We start from the raw sequence: 23,731 nt of genomic DNA, 5'->3' as shown, positions 1-23,731 counted from the left end.
GCAACAAAAATTATTCTTTCGTTTACGTACAATGAATGAGTTCACGACGGAGAATGTTTCAATTGGAAGGATCGTTGGCGGCTTCAAATATGTTATTAAAATTATGTGTATAATTATATACACTTTACATTTAGTTATTAAATCTTAATGTAATTACTATGATAAGTATCAGCGTTATTTTTAATAAGATTTTATTCTGCAAACGTATGTATCTATTTAACACACTCTATACTGAACACAAGCTGTCGAAAAATTCATTTAACTACTTTTACTTTAATTGACAACAATCTCACTTGAATTAGAATTTGATTCTTTATAACTAAAAAGCAGCGATCATAAGAAAGCTAGCAGCGATGTAACATTTTATAAAACATTGCGTACGCTATACAGTATATTTTGTCATGTTAATTTTGTTAAGTGTGACGAGCAGGATGGCGTGTTTGAAATTATTAAATCAAATAAATACAATAAATAATCGTAATATTATCAAAAACTTTATAACTCAATAATGTGAATTGTATTGTGCATTTACTCGATATGTAAACTGCACGCAAGTAATAATGTTTGCAATAATTGGTTAAATAATTATATTGTACAAGAAAATTTGTAATTTTATAATAGTTATAAATTGTAATTTTAGATGATAAAATAGGAGGAGAATGAAACTTTCAAATAAAGATATTAAAAATAAATAATAATGGCAAGCGGTCGAAAACCAAAATATTTGTTACTTTTCGCTCAAAAGTGTAAAAATTTACTATTCTTAAAATTAGAGATTTGAGAGTTAGAAAGTTTCGGTCTCTTTTTAAAAAAATATATACGTAACATACATACAAGATTATTTTTAGTAACACTATTAGTTACTTACGGTTACGAAAGGAATTATCTACAAAAAGAATAATTTTGAGCTTAAAGGAACTGAGCTTTTTATGCAAATTTTATAAACAAATTAAAATATATATAGACAAATATATTAACCCTTGTCAGTCACACTTCCCGAGAATCCCGTACCGGTTACACTGGGTGAAATACACCCCAGCGTGTTTGCACGTGTATAAAAAATTGTAGGTGACCTTAAAAAAAAAAAAAAATATCCTGTTGTAATTTAAGCCTTCCTTAAAAAGACTGTATAGGTTTGATTTGCAAAAAATTAATTTAACATATGTAAAAAAATTGTTGAAAAAAAAGTCAGAAAAGTGACTTTTTTCACAAAAACAAATGTAACTTTTTCAATTTTTAAAATATTTCAATTTTTCAAACGGTTTTCTCATCCTCAGATGATGCACTTTTCACTAATTATTGCAGTTTATGCGGATGTTCCAAAAAGTTTATTTTGTATTTATTTTGAGGTATGAAGGTGCGATTTTTTGCGGAAAAATGAAAAAGACATTTTTATGGAAAAAATAGCAATATATTTGAAGGTCCCAACTACCTGTAGATGGCGACACAAAGCCCATTTCCATTGGTTTACTGAGTCGTTTTCGAAGTCAAAAAAACGCTGGGGTGTATTTTACCCAGTGTGACTGTTAAGGGTTAAACAACAACTAATTAAATATATAAATATATATATATTAAATGATAAATAATTATTAAATCACAAATACATACAATCAAAAATCGTAATAGTCACCAAAAACTTTATAACTCGATAATGTGAAATGTATTGTACATTCACTCGACGTCTAAACTGCATGCAAGTAGTAATGCTTGCAATAATTGGCAAAATAATTATATTGCACAAAAATTTATAATTTTATGATAGTTATAATTTGTAATGTTAGATAATAAGAAAAGGCGAATGAAACTTTCAAATAAAGATATCAAAAACAAATAATAACGGCGAACGGCCGAAAACCAAAATATTTGTTACTTTTCACTCAAAAGTATAAAAATTTACTATTATTAAAATTAAAGATTTGAGACTTAGAAAGTTTCGGTCTCTTTTAAAAAAATATATACATAACATATGTAAAGATCTCATAATCGGTGCTCCCAGATTGTTTTGCGCAGCATAACGCTATTACTTATGATTACAAAAGGAATTATCTCCAAAAAGAATAATTTTGCACTTAAAGGGACTGAGCTTTTTATGCAAATTTTATAAACAAATTAAAATATATATAGACAAATATATATTTATAAAGTGCACAATCGTATTATACGTTAAATATAACAACTTAGATATTTAAACGTAATACATACACATATATAATAAAAAATTAAAATAAATTTTATAGTGTTTATAATTTCTACTTTTTATATCATTATTTGTGTAAAAAAGACAGATTTAAGCAATAACATATTTATATATTGTAGCAACTTCTTTCTGCGATTGTTTATTTAAAAAAATTAAAATATGCATTAAACGATTTTTTTAGTTGTTTAACCAACAAAAATATTTTTGCAAAAAATAATTAATTCACGTTATGTCGGTAAATAAAAACGTTTAGGATCCCCTTAATGACGAATCATTATTTTTTATAAATAAGAAACTTTTTATATTTATTATTGAAATAAAAAAAAATTTTATATATGTTTTAGTGTGGTATGTTCTTTTCAGCATTGAATTTACAATGTTTCGCTAATAAATTTCAAAATATTTATTATATTTTACCGACTTATCACAAGTTAAAAGAAAATATTATAAATAGATTCGTTCGATTTAAATTTAAAAAAATATCAATGTATAATAGATCGGCAATTTTCATAAGTAGATATATATAGAGAGTTCTAATCCAGGGATATGAGGGGGGTGAGGTAAGCGGGGGGGACGAGGCGAGGTACCTCGTCACCCCCCGCACTGACGGGGGGAGGGGGAGGGGGGTAGTCCCCCTCAATCGCGGGGGAAGGGGCAAATGTCCCCCCTAGACTGAGGGGGAAGGGGGAGGTACCAAATGCCTCACCCCCCAGATTAAGGGGGAGGGTGGTACCAAACATCCCCTGATTGAGAGGGGAAGGGGGGGGCATACATATGGTTCCGCACGTGGAGGGAGTGTCCTCTCCGAAAGACTGCGGAGGTCTGACGGTGAGAGAGAGGAATGTCAACTGTTATAGATAAAATAATCACCCCACTCTGTTTATTCAAAAATGTATATTTGCAATAAATAATTACGTTCGCAACGCGGTAGAGGGAGACGGTGCGATAGACGTCCGCAACGTGGTAGAGGGAGACGGTGCGATAGACGTCCGCAACGTGGTAGAGGGAGACGGTGCGATAGACGTTCGCAACGTGGTAGAGGGAGACGGTGCGATAGACGTTCGCAACGTGGTAGAGGGAGACGGTGCGATAGACGTTCGCAACGTGGTAGAGGGAGACGGTGCGATAGACGTTCGCAACGTGGTAGAGGGAGACGGTGCGATAGACGTTCGCAACGTGGTAGAGGGAGACGGTGCGATAGACGTTCGCAACGTGGTAGAGGGAGACGGTGCGATAGACGTTCGCAACGTGGTAGAGGGAGACGGTGCGATAGACGTTCGCAACGTGGTAGAGGGAGACGATGCGATAGACGTTCTATATAGCGTAGGACAAGGAGAGTATGACGTGTGTGAGAAGGAAAGCGCTGTATGTGTATGACAAGGGAGTGCATGATGATAGGAAAAGGAGGGCATGATGGTAAGAAAAGGAGAGCATGATGGTAGGAAAAGGAGATATAGGTGCGAGAGAAAAGAATAGAGATGAAGAAGGATAGCGAGAAGGAGAGCGTGTTATGGGGTGCGAGAGAAAGAATAGAGAGGAAGGAGGATAGCGGAGGCGCGATAAGACGGAGGCTAAGGCGTACGCGAGAAAAAGATATTTTTTGTATGTTACGTTTTTTTTTTCTAATATTAAATGTTATCTTATTATCTAATTATATCTAATACAGAGGAAGAAGGATGGGATAGATGATGAAGGTGGAAATAAGTAATATATATATATATATATATAAGTTTAACATAAATTTTTATTTAAAAAGTGTGTATGTGTATACATATAAAGTGTGTGTGTGCGTTTGTGCATGTATTAAAATTATTATAATATAAAAAAGAATTAAAATTGCAATAGAAAATTGAAAAAATTAAAATATAAAAAGAATTAAAATTATAGTATAAAATTTTAAAAAATTAAAATAATGATCTAGGGTAGCAGCTCTGAAACAGAAAAAAACATTTTTTATTAGTACTTTAAAAATATTTTCTAAAATGATAAAAATTATAAATACTTACAATCTATTCGGAGTCTCTCTCTCTCTCTCTCTCATCTGATGACCTGGAGTCCTCCTGCAGAGTTTCGGGGAGCCACGGTTCCTCTGTCTCCCACACCTCATACGGAAGCTCACCAAAGAGTTTCCGCAAACAAAGACGATCCTCGTTAAACTGAGGAGTCACCTCCTCGCGCCTCCGGTTCTCGGGAGTGTCACCCCAAAGATCATCACGCACCCATGCGTATAACTCTCTCTCGTGGCGCCGGAACATCCTTTTAATTTGTCTATCATAAATATTTACGAATCCCTTAATTTTTATATCAGCCTGTGACTCGTACTGTAAAAAAAAAATTTATTATTAGTACTATTAGTAACGCTATTAGTGCCAATATTATTTTTAAAAAAATAAATACTTACATTTTTAAATGCTACTATATTTAGCACAACTCTTATTAATTCATGTGCGAGATCCCTCATCGTCCTTGCCAAATAACCCCAGTTTTGAATAAAAATTATATCCACTAACGAACACATCTCGTGGTGTGGCATCCTTAAAACTTGCGCACTTTAGTCGTTCACAGACTAACACAGTCTTGATGAAAGTTCTAACGGAGTTAGCCAACGTCTCGGGAAAGAAAAGTAGGGGATGTGTAGCAGCATCTAGGCTTAAATTACACAAGGTCGATAGACAAAAGATCCTTTGAGCCTTTTTCAGTTTTTTTCAACACATGTGTATGCATTAAATGAGTTATGTACAAATCGCTTTCTTCTTTCTTCTAAAAAGGCTTTCCTTCTTATTCTTTTTACCAGTCGCAGCCTAATTTTTTTAAGATACCTCATTTCCGGAATATGTTTTAATCGCGTACGTTCTATATCGGTATTTTCATCAATGAAATCACATAAAAAATCTATTTCGTCACGGATCTCGAAAAACAGTTCTAACGATCTTGTATAAGTCTTTGGTAAACCAATTTCACGATTTTGTAAAAATTGCACTACAGAATTCATGGCACTACCGAAGGCGTTGTAGTTTAGGCGATACTAAACTATTCAAAAGCTCGAGCGCCGTGTGTGGCTGTCGTATGATGAAATCTAATCAAATGTATACAACGATTGAAATATTCGGTTACAAATGTATACGCCAAAGCGTGAGATAAAATTTTTGGCTAAATGATAACATAAACAGACCGTCGACAGTACGGATGTTTGCGCTAAAGAATAACGTGCCGCATAGTGGGTGGGCATTATCATATATATTTGACTATAAATGTAAATAATAAATATAATCAGGCGTTCTATAGTACGATGTGGTGTATGTGTAGGACAAGGAGTGCATGACGATAAGAAAAGGAGAGCACGATGGTAGGAAAAGGAGATATGGGTACGAGAGAAAGAACAGCGCGCATGGTGAGAGAAAGAATAGAGAGGAAGGAGAGCGCGCATGGTGAGAAAAGGACAGCGCTATAGACGTAGGACAAGGAGAGTATGATGTGTAAGGAAAGGAGAGAGCATGATGGTAAGGAAAGGAGAGAGCATGATGGTAAGGAAAGAAGGTGACAAGTAAAAGAAATATATAAATGTATAAAAATTCCAAATTTATTTAAAATTAAAAAAATTTAATTACAGAATATAGAAAATAATACTTGAACTATAGTTTTTTAATGTAAATATGGGTTGATTGAACCTTCATGATGATGATTCGACCACCAATTGAATATTTTAAATACATTTTGTAAAGCGCAATTTCGTACATGTCTATCGCAACGCAGAGTAGCATCTAATTTATCTAAAGCAGGAACGTCATCATAGTCGTTATCCAATGTCTCGATAATAAGACTGATTCTCGCATCGTCTTCCAGTAAATTTGCCAACCATTCTCGTTTTTCATGTCCTTTGACATACACTCGAGAAGATGTATCTTTCAACGTCACAGCCTCAGTGATTAAACGTTTAGCCATGTAGTATGGAACGTTCCCATCTTCCCATTGCAGATTATGATGTTTTCCAACCAACCATGCAACCTGAGATCTCTCAGACCTCGTGAGCAAACGAAATGGTGTAAGACTCGTAAAAATATAATGAGAGAGTACAGATCCCTTCGTCAAAATCGTAATTTCTTTCACGATAAACTTTCCTCCAACAATAAATCCTTGAAGATCCACAAACGTTGGCACAACCATAATGAAGAGATATTAGCGAGAACTACGACGACGAACGACTAACGTTAATCATCGAGTATCGCAAGTTTTTATGTTATATGATCCGGTATGCGATTCTCCAATTTCGTTTGCAGAAGAATCGAACGTTGGTTGGTTGGCTGATAAGACGAGCGTTCCTGCTAGTGTTGATTCATGTAATTTTACGTACTACGTTCGTTAGAGGATTGTATTCGACAACGCGATCATGCAAAATGAGACAATAAGCGGTAGTGTTTGCCGGCACATTTTCTTTACAATCAAATTCTATTCTTACGTCTACGGTAGCATTTTTCACCGATTCGTTTTGTCGAGAACAATCGATGATTACAAACGGACCGTAAAGTAGAAACAGTGAGACGGTGAGGCTCGGTTCGAGGTACTCGTATCCGTAATAGTTTTTGCAGAAACGCGCGTACGTGTCGTATAGAATCGACCATCTGTTTTTATCGAAATCCAGATTCATATCGTCGTACGGATAACATTCCGAGTTCAGATAAAGTTTCACGTTTGTTAATTTGCAGTCGTCGAATTTATTCATATCCTCGAGCATAACATTCTTCCGACCTGTCTGCAGAGCAAAGATAACGTATCGTGGTTTCTCTAGCTGAGTCGCGGTCTTAATGGCCCACGAATGCTTGGTTGTACGCTGCAACAGCGGAAACTCATACAGATCCCACGAGCGAAAACCCATGCTGAGGTAGCGTCCGCTTTCTAGAGCGCGCAGCATAGACAACTTCTTAATTTCACTCAACAGCACATGTGGCATTCGCCATTGTATCTTGAATATGTTGATCACAGGCTCCACCACCGAAGCTCCAACCAGACAATTGTTGTCATTGCGCGATCGTATTAAGATCAACTCGTGACGAGCGTTAATTACTATGCGTCTGTAATCCTCGCAAAATCCCAATAACATGTAAAGCGGCACGCAAAAATTAAAATGTCCATTTACAGTAGTTGGATCACTCCAGCCAGCATTTCTCATAATCACGCTTTTATCGGATGATATTGTTACATAGTTTTTGAGCATACTCGTTATTCCCACGTTTCTGTTGCGATCAATCTCCACGCCATTGAGTTCGTATCGAATCTCATCAAACATGAATGCTACGCAATTATTTTGCAGTACCACATTAGATCCGTCAGTTGGATTTTTTATCTTCAATTCTCCCTCGATGTATAAGAAACTCTCGTACGGTAATGTATACAGATCCTGTTGTTGTATGGGTATTCTTATCTCGTCACTGTGTCCGAACGTTGTGTTGGCGAATGGGTTGTATGCGTGAGTCTCAATCTTGACGATGCGATCGTCAAAGATCGGTTCGCCGCGATGTTGAGAATGTCAGTCATCGTTCAAATGTTTCGCACCGCGAATCCCAAAGATTGTAAAAACGCAACGTTTGATGCGTTCAATTTCTTTTTCTTAGCGCAAGATGATTGCGTATTAGCAAATCTCGATGTTGTTGTTGTTGTCGTCACGGGCGTCGTAAAAATTGTGTTGTCTCTCACGTCTTTCGATCCGTTCAGCACGAGCATCACACGCTAATTTTGTCGCCGTCGTACATGCACTCTAATGGTGATCTCTTCTCCTCGAAAATCGAGTAATCGTCCTTCCTGATCGACAACGCGTAACGTTAAATCCGTAATGCTCCGTACGATGATCGGTAGGTAAATGATGTGCGCCGGTGTTTCCGATATCTTATATCCTGGTGGTACCCTCGGTGAAAATTCATGTATCGTATGAACGAGTTTACCGTTGTTGTACGCACCCGCGGTGACATTACATTCGACGCGGATAATGTTCACGTTGATAATGTTAATCGGCACGTCCGACTCGTACCATTTTCGCGGCTGCAGTATACGGTTCGAGAATCCTAGCAGCGATCCAATATTGTTAGGCTTGCTAAAATTTATTCTGTAGGCGCATTTGATCTCGCTCCGCATCGTATTGTAATTAGCGCGGAGCACTATCGGCCATTCTCCAGCCTCGAAGTCATCGTCGTCAGTTTGTTTTTTATCACCATCACGAACTGCGTGTTGCGAACGTTTTCGTGAAATTGTTTTTTTTAAAAATTCATGTATCGCTTGCAGCTCGTACGATCCCTCGGGAATCGTAATTTCAGCATCGTCTTTGCCAAAGTAAAATTTATTATTCGAGGAATTCACGTTCGATATCGTGTGATAACTCTCAAAATCCGCTAGACCGAGTTCGTATTCACCATCGCTTAAATCTACGGTGGGCGAGTAATTTGCCGCGAGAACGCTGCTCTTCCCAGTTAGCGTGAATGTCATAGACATGTTGACCAAACTGTTTAACGAATACTAAATTAAATAGCGGAATGTATGTCTTTAAATTCGCGTGCATCGACCGCTCGGAAAAACTGCAAGCACAATAGAGCGTATGACAAGGAGAGTACGACGTGGTGTAAGAAGGAAGGCGCTATAGACGTAGGACAAGGAGAGCATAATGGTGGGAAAAGGGCAGCGCTATAGACGTAGCACAAGGAGAGTATGATGTGTAAGGAAAGGAGAGAGAGAGAGAGAGAGAGAGCAAAGGAAAAGGTTGCAGTAAAAGAAATATAAACGTAACTTATTAAGATATTAAAAGTATTCTTGACACATTTCCAATAAACTATACATTTCGATTAAAAAATATATCAATGTAACATATTATTATTATTATTATTATATAATATACAGGAAGAAGGATAGGATTTTATAAAGAAGATACATAGCGATATATATGTTTAATATATAATTTTTATTCAAAATGTGTTTTCATACATATAATGTGTATGTGTTAAAATTTAAATTCGCGTGCATCGACCGTTCGGAGAAACTGCAAGCACAATTGTCCGCAGATGCTTTGATTATAAGTTTGATAGGATGTATAATTATAATCTATTTTTGACACATTTAAATATCGTATCAATTCATTCGGCGGGCGAAGATTGCCAAAACTGTCAAAATATATAGCGCGATTCCCTCTCTTTGCATACGCTACCCAGTGAGTACCCGAGCCTTTAGCGTTATCCAAATTTATGATACCGCTCTCGTTTCGATATATACCACCGATCGGTAATGAGTCACGCATAAAAACGCCTCTAAAATATGGAATGCGCATACGTTTTGCTAGTTGCAGCAGTTGTACGTTGGTAGTTGCACCCTTTGGCATTTTTAGTGTCTCTTTGACGTTTTTTTTTTTTCTTCTTCTTTCTCATTGAGATTCCTCGTCCGTATTTGTATGGCGCGAGATACAATCCGCGACCTTCCATGGCGCGATTGTGACGTAGCATCTCTTGAAACTGACGTTGCGTAGATTTTCCGTCGTTTACCATCTTCGCTACACCAGCCGCTCCACCAATCAGAGATCCGAGAGCACCCAACACTGGTAGAATCGGTAATACGCCCCCGCGTTTCGCTACCGGAAGTATTCGTTTTTTCGTAATCTTTTTCTTCGTCGACGACTTTTTCATCCCCATACCCATTTTCGTCTTTGCTTTTATGATCGTCCAAACGGCCGTGGCGGCTGCTCTTTCGCCAAAATTTGAATCTTTCGCGGTAATACGTTCTCGCGCCCTCGCAGCTAGTATACTATCCGCTACGTGTCGTTCGCCGAGGTTGTTGCTTCGCGAGTAAGCTAAATCGTGTTCGCGACACGCGACGTCCAATGGGTTGATGCCTCGATCGCCTCTAACCAATCGTTCTTGTAAACGAGTTCCCGGTCCGCAAAACTGATATCCAGGAATATGTAATTCGATAGGGAGTGCGTTTATCGCGCGATTCAACAGACCACAGCCTCTTACGGTTTTCGCTGACATTCGTAACAATCTTTTATCATCGGCGCTGGACCGTCAATGTGCGTTCGTTGCCACGGTCGATTGTAATGTTCGAAACAGCGACGATAGGTCTGAACCTCCGAATCAGCCTTTATATATTCCGGAAGTTTGTCCCACAGACGTTCCACGTAACGACCAAACTGTTTCAATAAAATAATCTTCGGTATATATTGCAACTGTTCTGAGGTAAGGTTGAGAATATCACAGTCATCCGACAGTGAAAGAAACATGTTTGACACTGAGCGGTTTCGATTTGATGCGCATCTATAAATAGGCTCTCCTCACCCTCCTCCTCCTCATAAAGTATCGTTAAGTCTGATTAGACAAGTCATGCGATTCGTGCTACAACCAACGGTAATTAAAGTAACAAATTTTGACAATAGACTAATGCCTGAAAAAGAAATACACAAACATGGAAAAATGTTACCGAATACAATACGCGGTCTCATTTGCGGCCCTTCGAATTGCGGTAAAACTAACTTGTTGATAAGCTTGATAGAAAGTCCAAACGGCATACGCTTTGAAAATTTATACATATATTCAAAATCTCTTCAACAACCAAAATATCAATATTTGGAAAATTTACTATCATCGATAGATGAAATTGGTTACTTTACGTTCTCTAATAACAGCGATGTCATTTCATCGAGAGAGGCGCTTCCGAATTCGGTTTTTATCTTCGATGACGTGGCATGCGACAAGCAAGATACGATAAGAGAGTACTTCTCAATGGGTCGACACTCAAGCGTCGATTGTTTCTATCTCTGTCAAACGTATGCCAAGATACCCAAGCATCTTATACGCGACAATGCTAATCTGTTGATTTTATTTAAACAAGACGGTACAAACTTGCGACATGTGTACAACGATCATGTAAATACTGATATGTCGTACGATGATTTTTGCGCGTTATGCCAAAAATGTTGGCAGCACAAGTATGGATTTCTAGTAATTGACAAAGACAGTTCAATGAACAATGGACGTTACAGAAGAGGTTTTAATGAATTTGCGGTACCGTAAAATGAACAGTTGCTATCGAAACATTGACAGAGCAACGTCTACATAAAAAAAACATGAGTGATCGTGAAAAGATTGCGCGAAAAATTGTACAGACGAGCGAGTCAATTCGCAAAAAATATCGCGCGTTAAAAACTGGTAAAATTGAGGAAGATGTAGCGTTGGAGAAACAGTTTAAACCGATTAGCGAGCCTCTAAAACAGCTTGTTCAAAATACCATCGATGTAGAATCCGACGTATCGAAAATCGAGCCGTTCGATATACTCGAAAAAGACCATGTGGAAAAGAAAATTATTAAAGTTAAAAAACGACCAAGAATCTCATATAATGATTTGAGCTCAAAGCAAAAACGATTAAACGTCTCATTAAATGATTTGCCGATAACTTCTACACCTAATCAAAGACGAACGATACCGGACACATCTACTCAGATAGAAATTGCGCAACCGCGTCAATTATCGTACGAGCAACCACCCGTCGACGAAATTTTTGAAACCACACCCGATTCGTTGGTTACGACGGTACAACGTGAATTGCAAACGTCCGCAGGTGTAAACATATTTCGAGAGCATTTAGGTCCACTCGGACAAAAATATATATTAACTGTTATGAATCAAGATAAAGATAAAGCTATGGATTATGTGTACGGCATTAAATTTTCTAACGATGGAATAATGCTCGGTGATAAACATTTTGACGTAGACAAAAATGATAATATAATTATCAATGAAGTAAAATATACGGGAACGCCTGGTCTCTATGAATTAATTTTCAAAAAAATCCCCGACGATGAAATATATACCGAAGATGATTTGCTTAAATATAAAAGTATATTATTAGCGACGAATGCGCATAAACGTGGGAACAAAGCACATAATCCAGTATTAGGGACTAAAGGATATAAGTATAAAAATGTAATTGCGCCGTTATTGTCTAGCAGAAAAGCTGGAAAGGGTATACTACCGCGCGCTATGACTCTAAACGACAATAAGATCGACTACGTGCATTGGAACGATCCAAACGAGTTGGTAGATCGTCTGCGATTACTGAATGCTTCGCGTCGAGCCGGTAACAATGCTCACGACAATGAAATCATGTCGATTATCGAAGAACTTCGCGAAGATGGTCTTATTATAAATTGAATGATGTCTCGACAAAACTAATCAGTCGATCAGCGTCGCGTGACACTTTACGAAGCGTCGGAAAAAAAAATGCCTATCAACAAATTTGGCTTATTCGATTCAAGAAATGATGCAACCGGTACAAACGGCTCTTGGGATAGATTGGTAAAAAGTTATGTGCATGAAAACGCTCTGTGTCGCGTCGTTACAGACTTCGATGCGAGGTCGCGTAAGATTCGTCGTGTAGCGCAACCTGAGGCTGACACCGATGCCGTCAACAAATTGTACGTACAGTCTTGCGTTAAAAGATTAATGAATCGACAGAAACAATCAGACGAGAAGCTTACTTCGCTTGAGAAGGACGTGCGAGCATTACAGATTGCGCTAAACAATCTTCAACGCGCGGCTAACGCTAACTCAGAGACGGCTATCAACCCGAATGAGCATCAGTGAACGGGTTAGGAGCGGCTATCGAACGGCTATCGAACAGCTACGAAGGATTATCGAACGGCTGCGAACAATTATCGAACCGCTACGAAGAATTACCGAACTGCTATCTAATATACTACAATGAGTGGCAGTGGTAGTGAACGACCTAGCAGCAGCAGCAGCAGCAACAACAGCCTCGAACGAGGCTATCAACATCTCAAGCAGGGCTGTGAACGAGGCTACGAACACGTTCTTCACGGCTACACTCAAGGTTACAAACAACTCAAGAACTCCTACGATCGTTCGAAAGACGTCTGTGAACGAGGCTACGAACGGGTCAAAAGCGGCTACGAACGAGTCAAAAACGACTGTGAAAAAGGCTGCGAACGGATCAAGAACGATTTTCGAATGGGTGAAGGACGGCGGTGAACAACGCAAGAACGGATTAAGAACGGATCAGAAAACGTGAAAAAATAAAAAAAACATAGAAAAAACGGAACTTAAAGAACGGCTCTTAAAGGACGATAAACGAAAAATGAGTGATAAAAAAGCAAACAACAAACAACCATCGAGAAAAAATTGGCAAAGCAAAGAATCAACATAGTTTGGAGAGACGGCAGTTGGTAAACGAGCTGCACGCGCCAGCGAGAAAAAATTTTCCCCGAAGACACGTCATAGTGCGGGGATACGATGATCTGTGGCAAGCCGACATCGTCGAGATGCGTCCGTATGCTCGAGTCAACAAGAGATACAATTACATACTCACTGTTATCGATGTGTTGAGCAAGTATGCGTGGGTCGTATCGCTCAAGAGTAAAGGTGGAAACGAGACGGCCGATGCGATTGCAGAGATAATTCGAGACGATGCGAGATGCCCGAAAAATTTTCAAACCGATCAAGGAAAAGAATTTTACAATGCAAATGTACAAAACCTCATGAAGAAACACGATATTAATCATTATTCGACATATTCCGTCATGAAAGCCTCGATCGTGGAACACTTCAATCGTACTTTGAAGAATAAAATGTGGAAAATGTTTACGCTCAATGGAAACTACAAGTGGATCGACGAACTATCGAGACTCGTTGAAGAGTACAACACGCAAAAACATCGCACTATCGGTATGAGACCTGTCGATGTTACTCCAGCCGTCGCGGAGAAACTTTTACATACGGTGTACAGCAACGTAAAGATTGCGGCGCTGGCGAAATTTAAAATAGGCGATTCGGTGCGCGTAAGTAAATTCAAGACTTTATTCGAAAAAGGCTACACACCAAATTGGACCACCGAAGTGTTTGAAATTGTTAAGATACAGAAAACTAATCCCGTGACATATATATTAAGAGATTCGCGCGGAAATCCCGTCGCCGGTGGATTTTACGAATACGAACTACAACGCGTTGCTAATCCCGATATATATCTTGTGGAAAAAATATTGAGGAAGAGAGGGGATGAAGTTTTTGTGAAATGGTTGGGATTCGATAGTTCACGGAATTCTTGGATTCATAAAAATAATGTATTGTAAAAATATAACAAATATTATATAAAGTTTACATATATAAATATATATAATATTCAAATATATACACTTTTTTTCTTTTTTACAACGGTATTCTGTAATGCCCCCATGGTAGCGTATCGATACTTTTAGGTATTATATACCGTTTATCATCGTGTGGACTTAGAGCAATTTTTTTCTGCCGCATGGTATATACTTTATGCATTTTTGATCTTATAGTCGATTGCTGTCGCGTCATTTCAATTCCTTCGTTCAAACATTGCATGTAATCGTCAAATGTTATCGTTTTCGCGACGACGCTATTCTTGACACCTTTTACCTTTTTCGTATCCTTTTTACCATCTATTTTTAGCGCGTACATTTTTGCTCTAAGCCCGACAAATTCTGTCATTATCATACCGTTGTTTTCATCCTTCATCAGACCCGGTACCTTTTTATTCACGAGCGGTATACCGTACGCATTGTCTATCGCATAGTCGCTCGTGTCGAACTTGTCGATGTCGCGCTTCATATTCTCGTACACGTCTTCGCACTCAATGTGATATATGAGACTATCCGTGTCGGTGTACATGACTTTACATTTTTCTCTATACATTGGAATCATGTAATCGTGATGAAATTCGTACAAACACATCTTGGATACATCAAGTATACACATACCTACATAGATTGGTTTGTAAAACTTCACCTCGAGTCTACGCAATTCCACAGCGATTAAATTTTCCGAAAAAATGCTCCTGCTATGAAAATTTGGTTTCGCGATCATCGCCTCTGCGCCGTACCTATCGTCCCATTTTGTTATAAGTTTTACATCTACGCGATTGCGCACATTTTCCATCGTTTTGCCGAAAACTGCATTATTCATTAATTTGTATAAATTCTTTTCAAAATCATTTTTAGCCATTGTTCTAAATTGCGTGTTTAATTCAATATATGTACGTAACCATGGAGATTGCGCGAATTGTAATATGCGATGAATTTTTGTAACGCGAAGACCGTGTCGCGTACATTGCTGCAGATTGCGGTAGTGTATTACGTATCGTTTCTTATCGTATAAGGTCGCGAGCAACTTGTTCTCTCTCTTGCCGGGTGGTTTGTCACGCGTCGGACAAAACGGTAAGTCAGTATGCGCGTCGTGAAGATGTTGCGGGTACTCGAGATCGACTTCGAGGATATAGCCTGTAGGCGAATCGGACGCGATCGATGATAGATCAAAATTGCATATATTGTCGACCCATTGAAAACTAGCGTAAGGCAAAGGTTGACACATTGCCCATCCGTATAAATTATTTACATCGAAATACATTAGATACGATGACGGTTTCAATGGGTCGTATGACTGCATGTACTTGTTATTAGCATGCGCGTATCTGTTGGAACATTGACTCAAACCACCGCGTATACCTCGTTCTATAAACATTACCATATCGATGTCAGTGAGCAATTCAAACTTAATATTTGTATGCTTCAACATGGCATCCCACGTGTATCCGGGCAGAGTATAATAATGCGCAGGGTCGAGCCCGTAACTCTTGATACAATTGTCACGAAAATTTTCAAAAACATCTGCTAACAACAAAACATCGATTTTTAAATACAGATCGCTATATTTGCCTAGCGTTCGAATGGAGAATCGCTTCCACACAATCTCAGCGTGCGCGTAATCGCTCTCAGATACTGTGTTACCTGTCAAGGAACTGTAAAATAATTCGCGCGGAGGTAAACATGTATCGTGCAATTTATCTACACAATCGATATATTCGTACGGAAAGACGCCTTTACGCGTTAACAGATCAAAGTCTTCTACCCGCAAATTTTGATATTCAGATTGTAAAATTTTTAATTTATCTTTACTGAGAAAAGATGCTAATTTGTTGAGACTTGTTGTGAGAAATTTAAAAGAATCGATGAAACGTAATTTAATGTGATTTCGCCAATTGTCTTCCGTAAGTTTAACATCTTTCGTAAATGAAACGTATTTTTCTTTAGTTATCGGAAGTAGATCGATTCTTCCTTCGAACGCTGTAGCTATTTCCTCGATTATAAATGTGAATCGTAACCGGATAAATTGTGGAAAATAATTGGAATATAAAAGGATTCCTTATAATTTAGATTGCAATTTGAATGCGCGGGACCTCTGTACCGCCCAGTGAGGTGGCAATGATCGTGTACGCGCGTATCGTCTTCCACGAATGGTTTCTCACATATGTGACATTGAGTAGCGCTGTTAAACTTTTCCAATTCTTCACGCGTCAAATTTATCATGGGAAGATTTGTAGATAAAATTGTTTTCACGCTCGTTGCTAAATTTTTTAATTCTTCAGCAAACCATGCGACGCAATTGGCTTCGCGACGAGAATGATACGCGGACAACGAATTATCGTACGAGCAATGTACATAATAAGCGATACTAAACACTTGATGATGCTGGTATAAATTTTTTTCTGCTTCTTCTTCTTTGTACGTCTTTCTCAAAACACATTCCAGGTCGGCATACACGACGAAAGGAACCTGCTCCTTCCTGTTATAGTTGTTAAAAGCGAGCCACTTATCCTTATCGCTCGGTAATCGGATAGCGCAGTCGTTCATCTTCCCGCAGTCTACAGTATGTGACTGTAGTTTCTCATTCGAATAAAAATAATGTAGACATCTATAAAAAAGAAATAATAATTATATATATATTTTAACATTTATAAAAATAGAAATAATAATTATATATTTATTTTGAAAAAAATCAATAATATTAAATATACATACCGATCACAGATATATTTTTGTCCATTGTGTTTATTGAGTTGCGAACTCACGAGTCGCGATAAATTCTTGATCCACGCGAAATGTCCGATATCTTGCGCATCTTGAATGTAGAGCAAATTGGCGTGCTTGTCCCTCTTTTGCTCCGAAAGACGAATAGGAACAATATTTTCGTTTTCGATGGTATACACATTGATTGAAATATTGTTGTTAATTTCAAACTTTTTAATTTGATTAAGAGTCACTGGAAACTCAATGTCTCGAAGATTTAGCACATCCGTGTAACGCGGGTACGATAATTCTCGTTCAACCCTTCTTTCAGCGGGATACATAGCAGCAGTCACTGCCCATGCGAAACATGCATTGTCTTTGGATCGCACGTTAACTATCGCTCGCTTCATCATTATCTTTCGCGGTAATATAATATGACATCCCGCACGCATAGGATTATATTTATTTATATTTACAGTCAAATTATGTATACGCGATAATGCCCACCCACTATCACGTTCTTGAAATTCTTCGAGAGATGCTAAAGTGGGCTCGATAACACGTTGCTCGTACCATTCGCGTAAATCAGATGTACGAAATAGTTCACAGTTTTTTGTACTTACACTTTTATCGTTGTGCTTTTCACCCGCCACAAACTCACCGTTAAACATAGTATTCACTTTCACACTGCAGTGTGTTTCGATAGCGTCTCGCACATGTTCGAGCACGATATCACTCGCGTCTTCGAGAAACTGGCGAGGTTCGATATAATTGCTATTGATTATCGCACCAGTCGATATACGGTTCTCGAACGCTGTATCAATTTCTCGCCAAAATAGTGCAGCTTGATGCGCGCTGTGTCCGGCACCCGCGTGTACGAAACGTTTGCGCAACGCATTTTTCAGTCTTTCGAGTCGCGCGATCTTTGCGATCAACAATTGTCGATATCCGATCGATATTCGCGGTCGTTTAATTCGACTCTGCTCTTCCAACGACTTGATATAATCATCGCATCGCACCTCCCACGCAAAGTACTCCTCCACCGAATTTATCAAGGTGGATTGATGCGTTAAAACCTGCTCCATTTTTTTTTTTTTTTTTTTTTACATATAAGGTACACTCGTGCAAGCTTCGACAATAATGGCGAGATGTGACTCTCCGTTCTGATTTATATCTAATCGTTATATTCTTTTCAGATTGCGAAAACGTTATTCTTTCGTATAAACATCCGTCATTTCTATAATATCACGTCTCTTTATCTCACGCATATTTTCGTGGTAATGTAATATAATATGACATCCTCTCCGCATAGGATTATATTTATTATTTATAATCAAATTAAATATACATGATAATGCCCACCCACTATGCGACACGTTATTCTTTAGCGCAAACATTCGTACTGTCGGTGCGTTATTCTTTAGCACAAATATCCGTACCGTCGACGGTCTGTTTATGTTATCATTTAGCCAAAAATTTTATCTCACGCTTTGTCTTATACATTTGTAACCGAATATTTCAATCGTCGTATACATTTGATTAGATTTCATCATACGGTGGCCACACACGGCGCTCGAGAAAGCACGTGGGGACGCGATTTTTAATAATTTCTAGCAACCTTACATTGGCGCTTGCAAAATTACGTCACAAATACTCCCCTCCTCATTACGTTTTGCGATATTACAAATTGATCGCAGTACTTTCAATAGTTTAGTATCGCATCAGTTGTCCGTGCATAAGGTTGTGCTAAAAAAATGTGCTCCACAAAAGAAACCAGCAAGATGAATTTTTACATTCCGATTGAGAACGGTGAAATTCAATCAAAGAACATGTAAGTTTCAATTATTTTCTAAATATTATTTCCTAAAAATTATTTTCTAAATATTATTTTTTAATATATTTTAATATTTTATATAGCGTTTCATCTCGTCGTGCGGTTTGCATACTTGGAAGAAGGTATATCTTAACCCCGACATCTTACAAATATTTGGAGATTGGAATAAGCGTTGGAGCTATGTCGTATGTCGATTTGATACTTGGTGACAACCGAGGTAATCGATTAGTATTGCCTATCGTACTCTGGCACTCATTGATGCAGAAACGTGCAGACATTGAACGACATGTACAATCGACTGAAAGTCAACCATTATGGATTTGTGATCTATCTATCCAAATGATCGCATTAAACGGATCGAGAATTGTTAAATTAACATTATCTAATAAGTCTTTGTATATGCAACCTCAAACATTATTACATTTATTCGATTTTGAAGATTGCATCGATCATATGCATTCATGGTTGTGTCAAAATACACATTTCGTGAATGAAAAATTTAAACAATTTTGTAACGTCTTGCAACGAAACAATATTACTGATGTAAATGATGCTGTGAAAGCGATTCGCGAGAGTGACGCGTTCGATAGCGGATCACTCGTAGATTGCGAATTGTTGGCGTGTGCTATAAATGATATACTTTATGATACTTGTAACAAATAAAAAATTATTATTAACATTAATGTTTCTCTTCACACTATTTTATTCTACGACTCTTCCTCCTCCTCCTCGCGCTCTCTTAGTCTCAGTCAAACAAAGACGTTTACCTCTCATAGGATCATATGCATAGTCTATTTAAAAAGAGATACTCTGTTTAGAGAGAGATGGGATATGGGATTCCGTGTATATATATTTGAGATAAATGTGCGTGGCGCGTGGTTAGTTTTTCCTATACGCTCTAAGAAGAAGCTTATTGCGTACTCGTGTCGCGAGGAAATATATGAATTGTGCTCGTGTCGCGAGGAAATATATGAATTGTGCTCGTGTCGCGAGGAAATATATGCGTTGCGCGTGTGTCTTCCGAATATGGATGAAGATAATGGTGATAATTATTTTATGATAATTTCCGATGAAGAAGACTCAGACATTGAAGTGCCGCTTTTAGAACTATCTAGTGATGATGATGATGACAATAACGCCAATATTGGAAATATTGGTTTGGATGTTATAGAAAATAATGGTGATATTGATATGAACAGTTCTGACGAAGAGGGTGATTTGGACGTTGAAGTACAACACTTAGTTGACAGTGACTATGAAAGTGCTGAAAGTGTTTTCGAAGATAGAATCGATCGTGCATTGGACTTAGCGGATATTAATTCTTATAATGAATTAACAAGAATGTGTTGCATATATTTTTGTTATGCAACTGCAGATGGCACATACTTCTGCACATCGTGTTTCATAAGAATGGCGTACCTTTTTGACGAGATTTGTGCTGTGCGTGAACACTCGATTAATATGTACGCATTAATACTCGGTTTATTTTGTAGTGAGTGTCGAACTCCATTATTTCAAATTTTACCTTGCAATATGTGCCCCATTTGCATGACTTAAGACTTGTGTGAATACTACAAAAAAACTTTTATTATTATTGTGTAAGTGTAGCACATACACCGAGGACTTATGTGTAAAAACTAAACAAACTATTATTGTTACCTTTGGGGTGACACTCCCGAGAACCGGAGGCGCGAGGAGGTGACTCCTCAGTTTAACGAGGATCGTCTTTGTTTGCGGAAACTCTTTGGTGAGCTTCCGTATGAGGTGTGGGAGACAGAGGAACCGTGGCTCCCCGAAACTCTGCAGGAGGACTCCAGGTCGTCAGATGAGAGAGAGAGAGAGAGAGAGACTCCGAATAGATTGTAAGTATTTATAATTTTTATCATTTTAGAAAATATTTTTAAAGTACTAATAAAAAATGTTTTTTTCTGTTTCAGAGCTGCTACCCTAGATCATTATTTTAATTTTTTAAAATTTTATACTATAATTTTAATTCTTTTTATATTTTAATTTTTTCAATTTTCTATTACAATTTTAATTCTTTTTTATATTATAATAATTTTAATACATGCACAAACGCACACACACACTTTATATGTATACACATACACACTTTTTAAATAAAAATTTATGTTAAACTTATATATATATATATATATATATATATATATATATATATATATATATATATATATATATTACTTATTTCCACCTTCATCATCTATCCCATCCTTCTTCCTCTGTATTAGATATAATTAGATAATAAGATAACATTTAATATTAGAAAAAAAAAAACGTAACATACAAAAAATATCTTTTTCTCGCGTACGCCTTAGCCTCCGTCTTATCGCGCCTCCGCTATCCTCCTTCCTCTCTATTCTTTCTCTCGCACCCCATAACACGCTCTCCTTCTCGCTATCCTTCTTCATCTCTATTCTTTTCTCTCGCACCTATATCTCCTTTTCCTACCATCATGCTCTCCTTTTCTTACCATCATGCCCTCCTTTTCCTATCATCATGCACTCCCTTGTCATACACATACAGCGCTTTCCTTCTCACACCACGTCATACTCTCCTTGTCCTACGCTATATAGAACGTCTATCGCATCGTCTCCCTCTACCACGTTGCGAACGTCTATCGCACCGTCTCCCTCTACCACGTTGCGAACGTCTATCGCACCGTCTCCCTCTACCACGTTGCGAACGTCTATCGCACCGTCTCCCTCTACCACGTTGCGAACGTCTATCGCACCGTCTCCCTCTACCACGTTGCGAACGTCTATCGCACCGTCTCCCTCTACCACGTTGCGAACGTCTATCGCACCGTCTCCCTCTACCACGTTGCGGACGTCTATCGCACCGTCTCCCTCTACCACGTTGCGGACGTCTATCGCACCGTCTCCCTCTACCGCGTTGCGAACGTAATTATTTATTGCAAATATACATTTTTGAATAAACAGAGTGGGGTGATTATTTTATCTATAACAGTTGACATTCCTCTCTCTCACCGTCAGACCTCCGCAGTCTTTCGGAGAGGACACTCCCTCCACGTGCGGAACCATATGTATGCCCCCCCCTTCCCCTCTCAATCAGGGGATGTTTGGTACCACCCTCCCCCTTAATCTGGGGGGTGGGGCATTTGATACCTCCCCCTTCCCCCTCAGTCTAGGGGGGGACATTTGCCCCTTCCCCCGCGATTGAGGGGGACTACCCCCTCCCCCTCCCCCCGTCAGTGCGGGGGGTGACGAGGTACCTCGCCTCGTCCCCCCCGCTTACCTCACCCCCCTCATATCCCTGGATTAGAACTCTCTATATATATCTACTTTCATATCCAAGCAAAAAGTCATGCGCGATGTTAATAAATGATGCTATTATAAAAACATTTCTTATTCGGATTTTATTTTCTATATTATATAGAATAATAATCCCACTTTTTCTATACAGCGTGTTCATTTGAAAAGTTTCCACTCTGTTTATTTTGTGACCGATTAATTTTTACGAAAAATACCGAAAGACCGTAAATTTTGTTTTCGAGGAGGACGTATAAATACGATAAATGCAACGGTATTACTTCATCGCCTTCGCAGGAGTAGTTACCTCTTCAAAAAATCTTAAATGGCAATAGGAGTCAAGTGGCATATCATTTTAAAGGTCTTTTGATTTTTTTTACAACAGCGTTTGTTTTTTTTTTAATTTTAGTAAATATGTTTCGAGAAATCGTTATTTGTGATAAATTTATTTACTTTACATGTTATTTTAAATGTTCAAAATGTTCGTCGTTATTAGCTAAACAATAATAAAGACGATTCTCAAACTCTAAGCGAACATTTTTAAAAGTATCTTGGAATGATTCTATATACAAATAACTAGAAGGTTTCAGATATAAGAAAAAAAAATTTTAGATGCAAAGTTACAATTTAGAGTAAATTTTTTTTAATAGTACAGTAAACCGTCATAACTTCCGTTATTGGAGTGATGAAATCTACATCTTGTTAGAGAAATTTATACTCAATGGCTACAAAAATAAATGTTTAGGCAGGCATTTTAGAAAATACTATAGGACCTCTTTTTTAAAGAGAATTTAAATGGTAATTTTTATTTGAATTTATTAAACGATGTTATTGATCCACTTACATCTGTAAGTTTTGAAAACCAGAAAGATGAAGATGATAATTTATTGTTAAATAAAGAACTTTTACATTTCCAACATGATGGTGCTCCTCCATATTATGTGTTACCAGTTCGACAGTGGTTAAATCACATATTACTACAGAGATGGATCGGCAAAAGAGAAGCTATCGAGTGGCCACCAAGATCTCCTTAACTCCTCTAGATTTCTTTCTGTGCGGACACTTAAAATCTGTTGTTTATAAAATACCAGTAGACAATGTGAATGATTTGCGTTGAAGAATTGTACAGGAATATAGAATCATTCCAAGATACTTTTAAAAATGTTCGTTTAGAGTTTGAGAATCGTCTTTATTATTGTTTAGCTAATAACGACGAACATTTTGAACATTTAAAATAACATGTAAAGTAAATAAATTTATCACAAATAAAATGAGAAATTTTGACAGAATAATGTTTCGTATTAACACTAACAATATTAATAATATTTGATATACCTTTAATAAAATCTCTTAAAAAACAGTTAGTTTTAGGTTCTTCATAGCCATAAATGCCAATCATTTCTACATTACTATGATATTTGACAAGTCGACATAAAATGGGATAAACTTAACTTCCAGAACTTTTGCTAACAGCAAACCATCTATATTAATTGCAAGTTTTATAATTCCGGTATTCTTGGAAAAATCGTTTGAATTATATATAAGATTTTTTATACA

General features: G+C 37.7%; 3 protein-coding genes across 3 annotated transcripts; 1 reads left to right on the top strand and 2 right to left on the bottom strand.

Annotated features, from left to right (window-relative positions):
• Nucleotides 1-7,716: 7,716 nt before the first annotated feature.
• On the top strand, nucleotides 7,717-13,243 carry LOC140670238 (uncharacterized). The gene has a single exon (XM_072900811.1). It carries the CDS (start codon nucleotides 11,292-11,294, stop codon nucleotides 12,375-12,377), a length of 1,086 nt encoding a protein of 361 aa, XP_072756912.1. The 5' UTR covers nucleotides 7,717-11,291; the 3' UTR covers nucleotides 12,378-13,243.
• A 917-nt stretch (nucleotides 13,244-14,160) lies between these two features.
• On the bottom strand, nucleotides 14,161-15,901 carry LOC140670232 (uncharacterized). The gene has a single exon (XM_072900805.1). It carries the CDS (start codon nucleotides 15,777-15,779, stop codon nucleotides 14,388-14,390), a length of 1,392 nt encoding a protein of 463 aa, XP_072756906.1. The 5' UTR covers nucleotides 15,780-15,901; the 3' UTR covers nucleotides 14,161-14,387.
• A 463-nt stretch (nucleotides 15,902-16,364) lies between these two features.
• LOC140670676 (uncharacterized) lies at nucleotides 16,365-18,135 on the bottom strand. Its single transcript, XM_072901394.1, has one exon. It carries the CDS (start codon nucleotides 18,133-18,135, stop codon nucleotides 17,017-17,019), a length of 1,119 nt encoding a protein of 372 aa, XP_072757495.1. The 3' UTR covers nucleotides 16,365-17,016.
• Between the last annotated feature and the right edge of the window lie 5,596 nt (nucleotides 18,136-23,731).

The sequence above is a fragment of the Anoplolepis gracilipes genome, chromosome 10 (genome assembly GCF_047496725.1).
Source record: "Anoplolepis gracilipes chromosome 10, ASM4749672v1, whole genome shotgun sequence".
In the NCBI taxonomy this organism is placed as follows: domain Eukaryota; kingdom Metazoa; phylum Arthropoda; class Insecta; order Hymenoptera; family Formicidae; genus Anoplolepis; species Anoplolepis gracilipes.
Note: the sequence above shows the minus strand (reverse complement) of the source record. Positions and strands in the feature narration are given on the sequence as shown.

What these genes read in the sequence shown, in the direction of transcription:
- LOC140670238 (XM_072900811.1), top strand. Translation starts at nt 11,292, where the DNA reads ATGAGTGATCGTGAAAAGATTGCGCGAAAAATTGTACAGACGAGCGAG.
- LOC140670232 (XM_072900805.1), bottom strand. Translation starts at nt 15,779, where the DNA reads ATGTTGAAGCATACAAATATTAAGTTTGAATTGCTCACTGACATCGAT.
- LOC140670676 (XM_072901394.1), bottom strand. Translation starts at nt 18,135, where the DNA reads ATGGAGCAGGTTTTAACGCATCAATCCACCTTGATAAATTCGGTGGAG.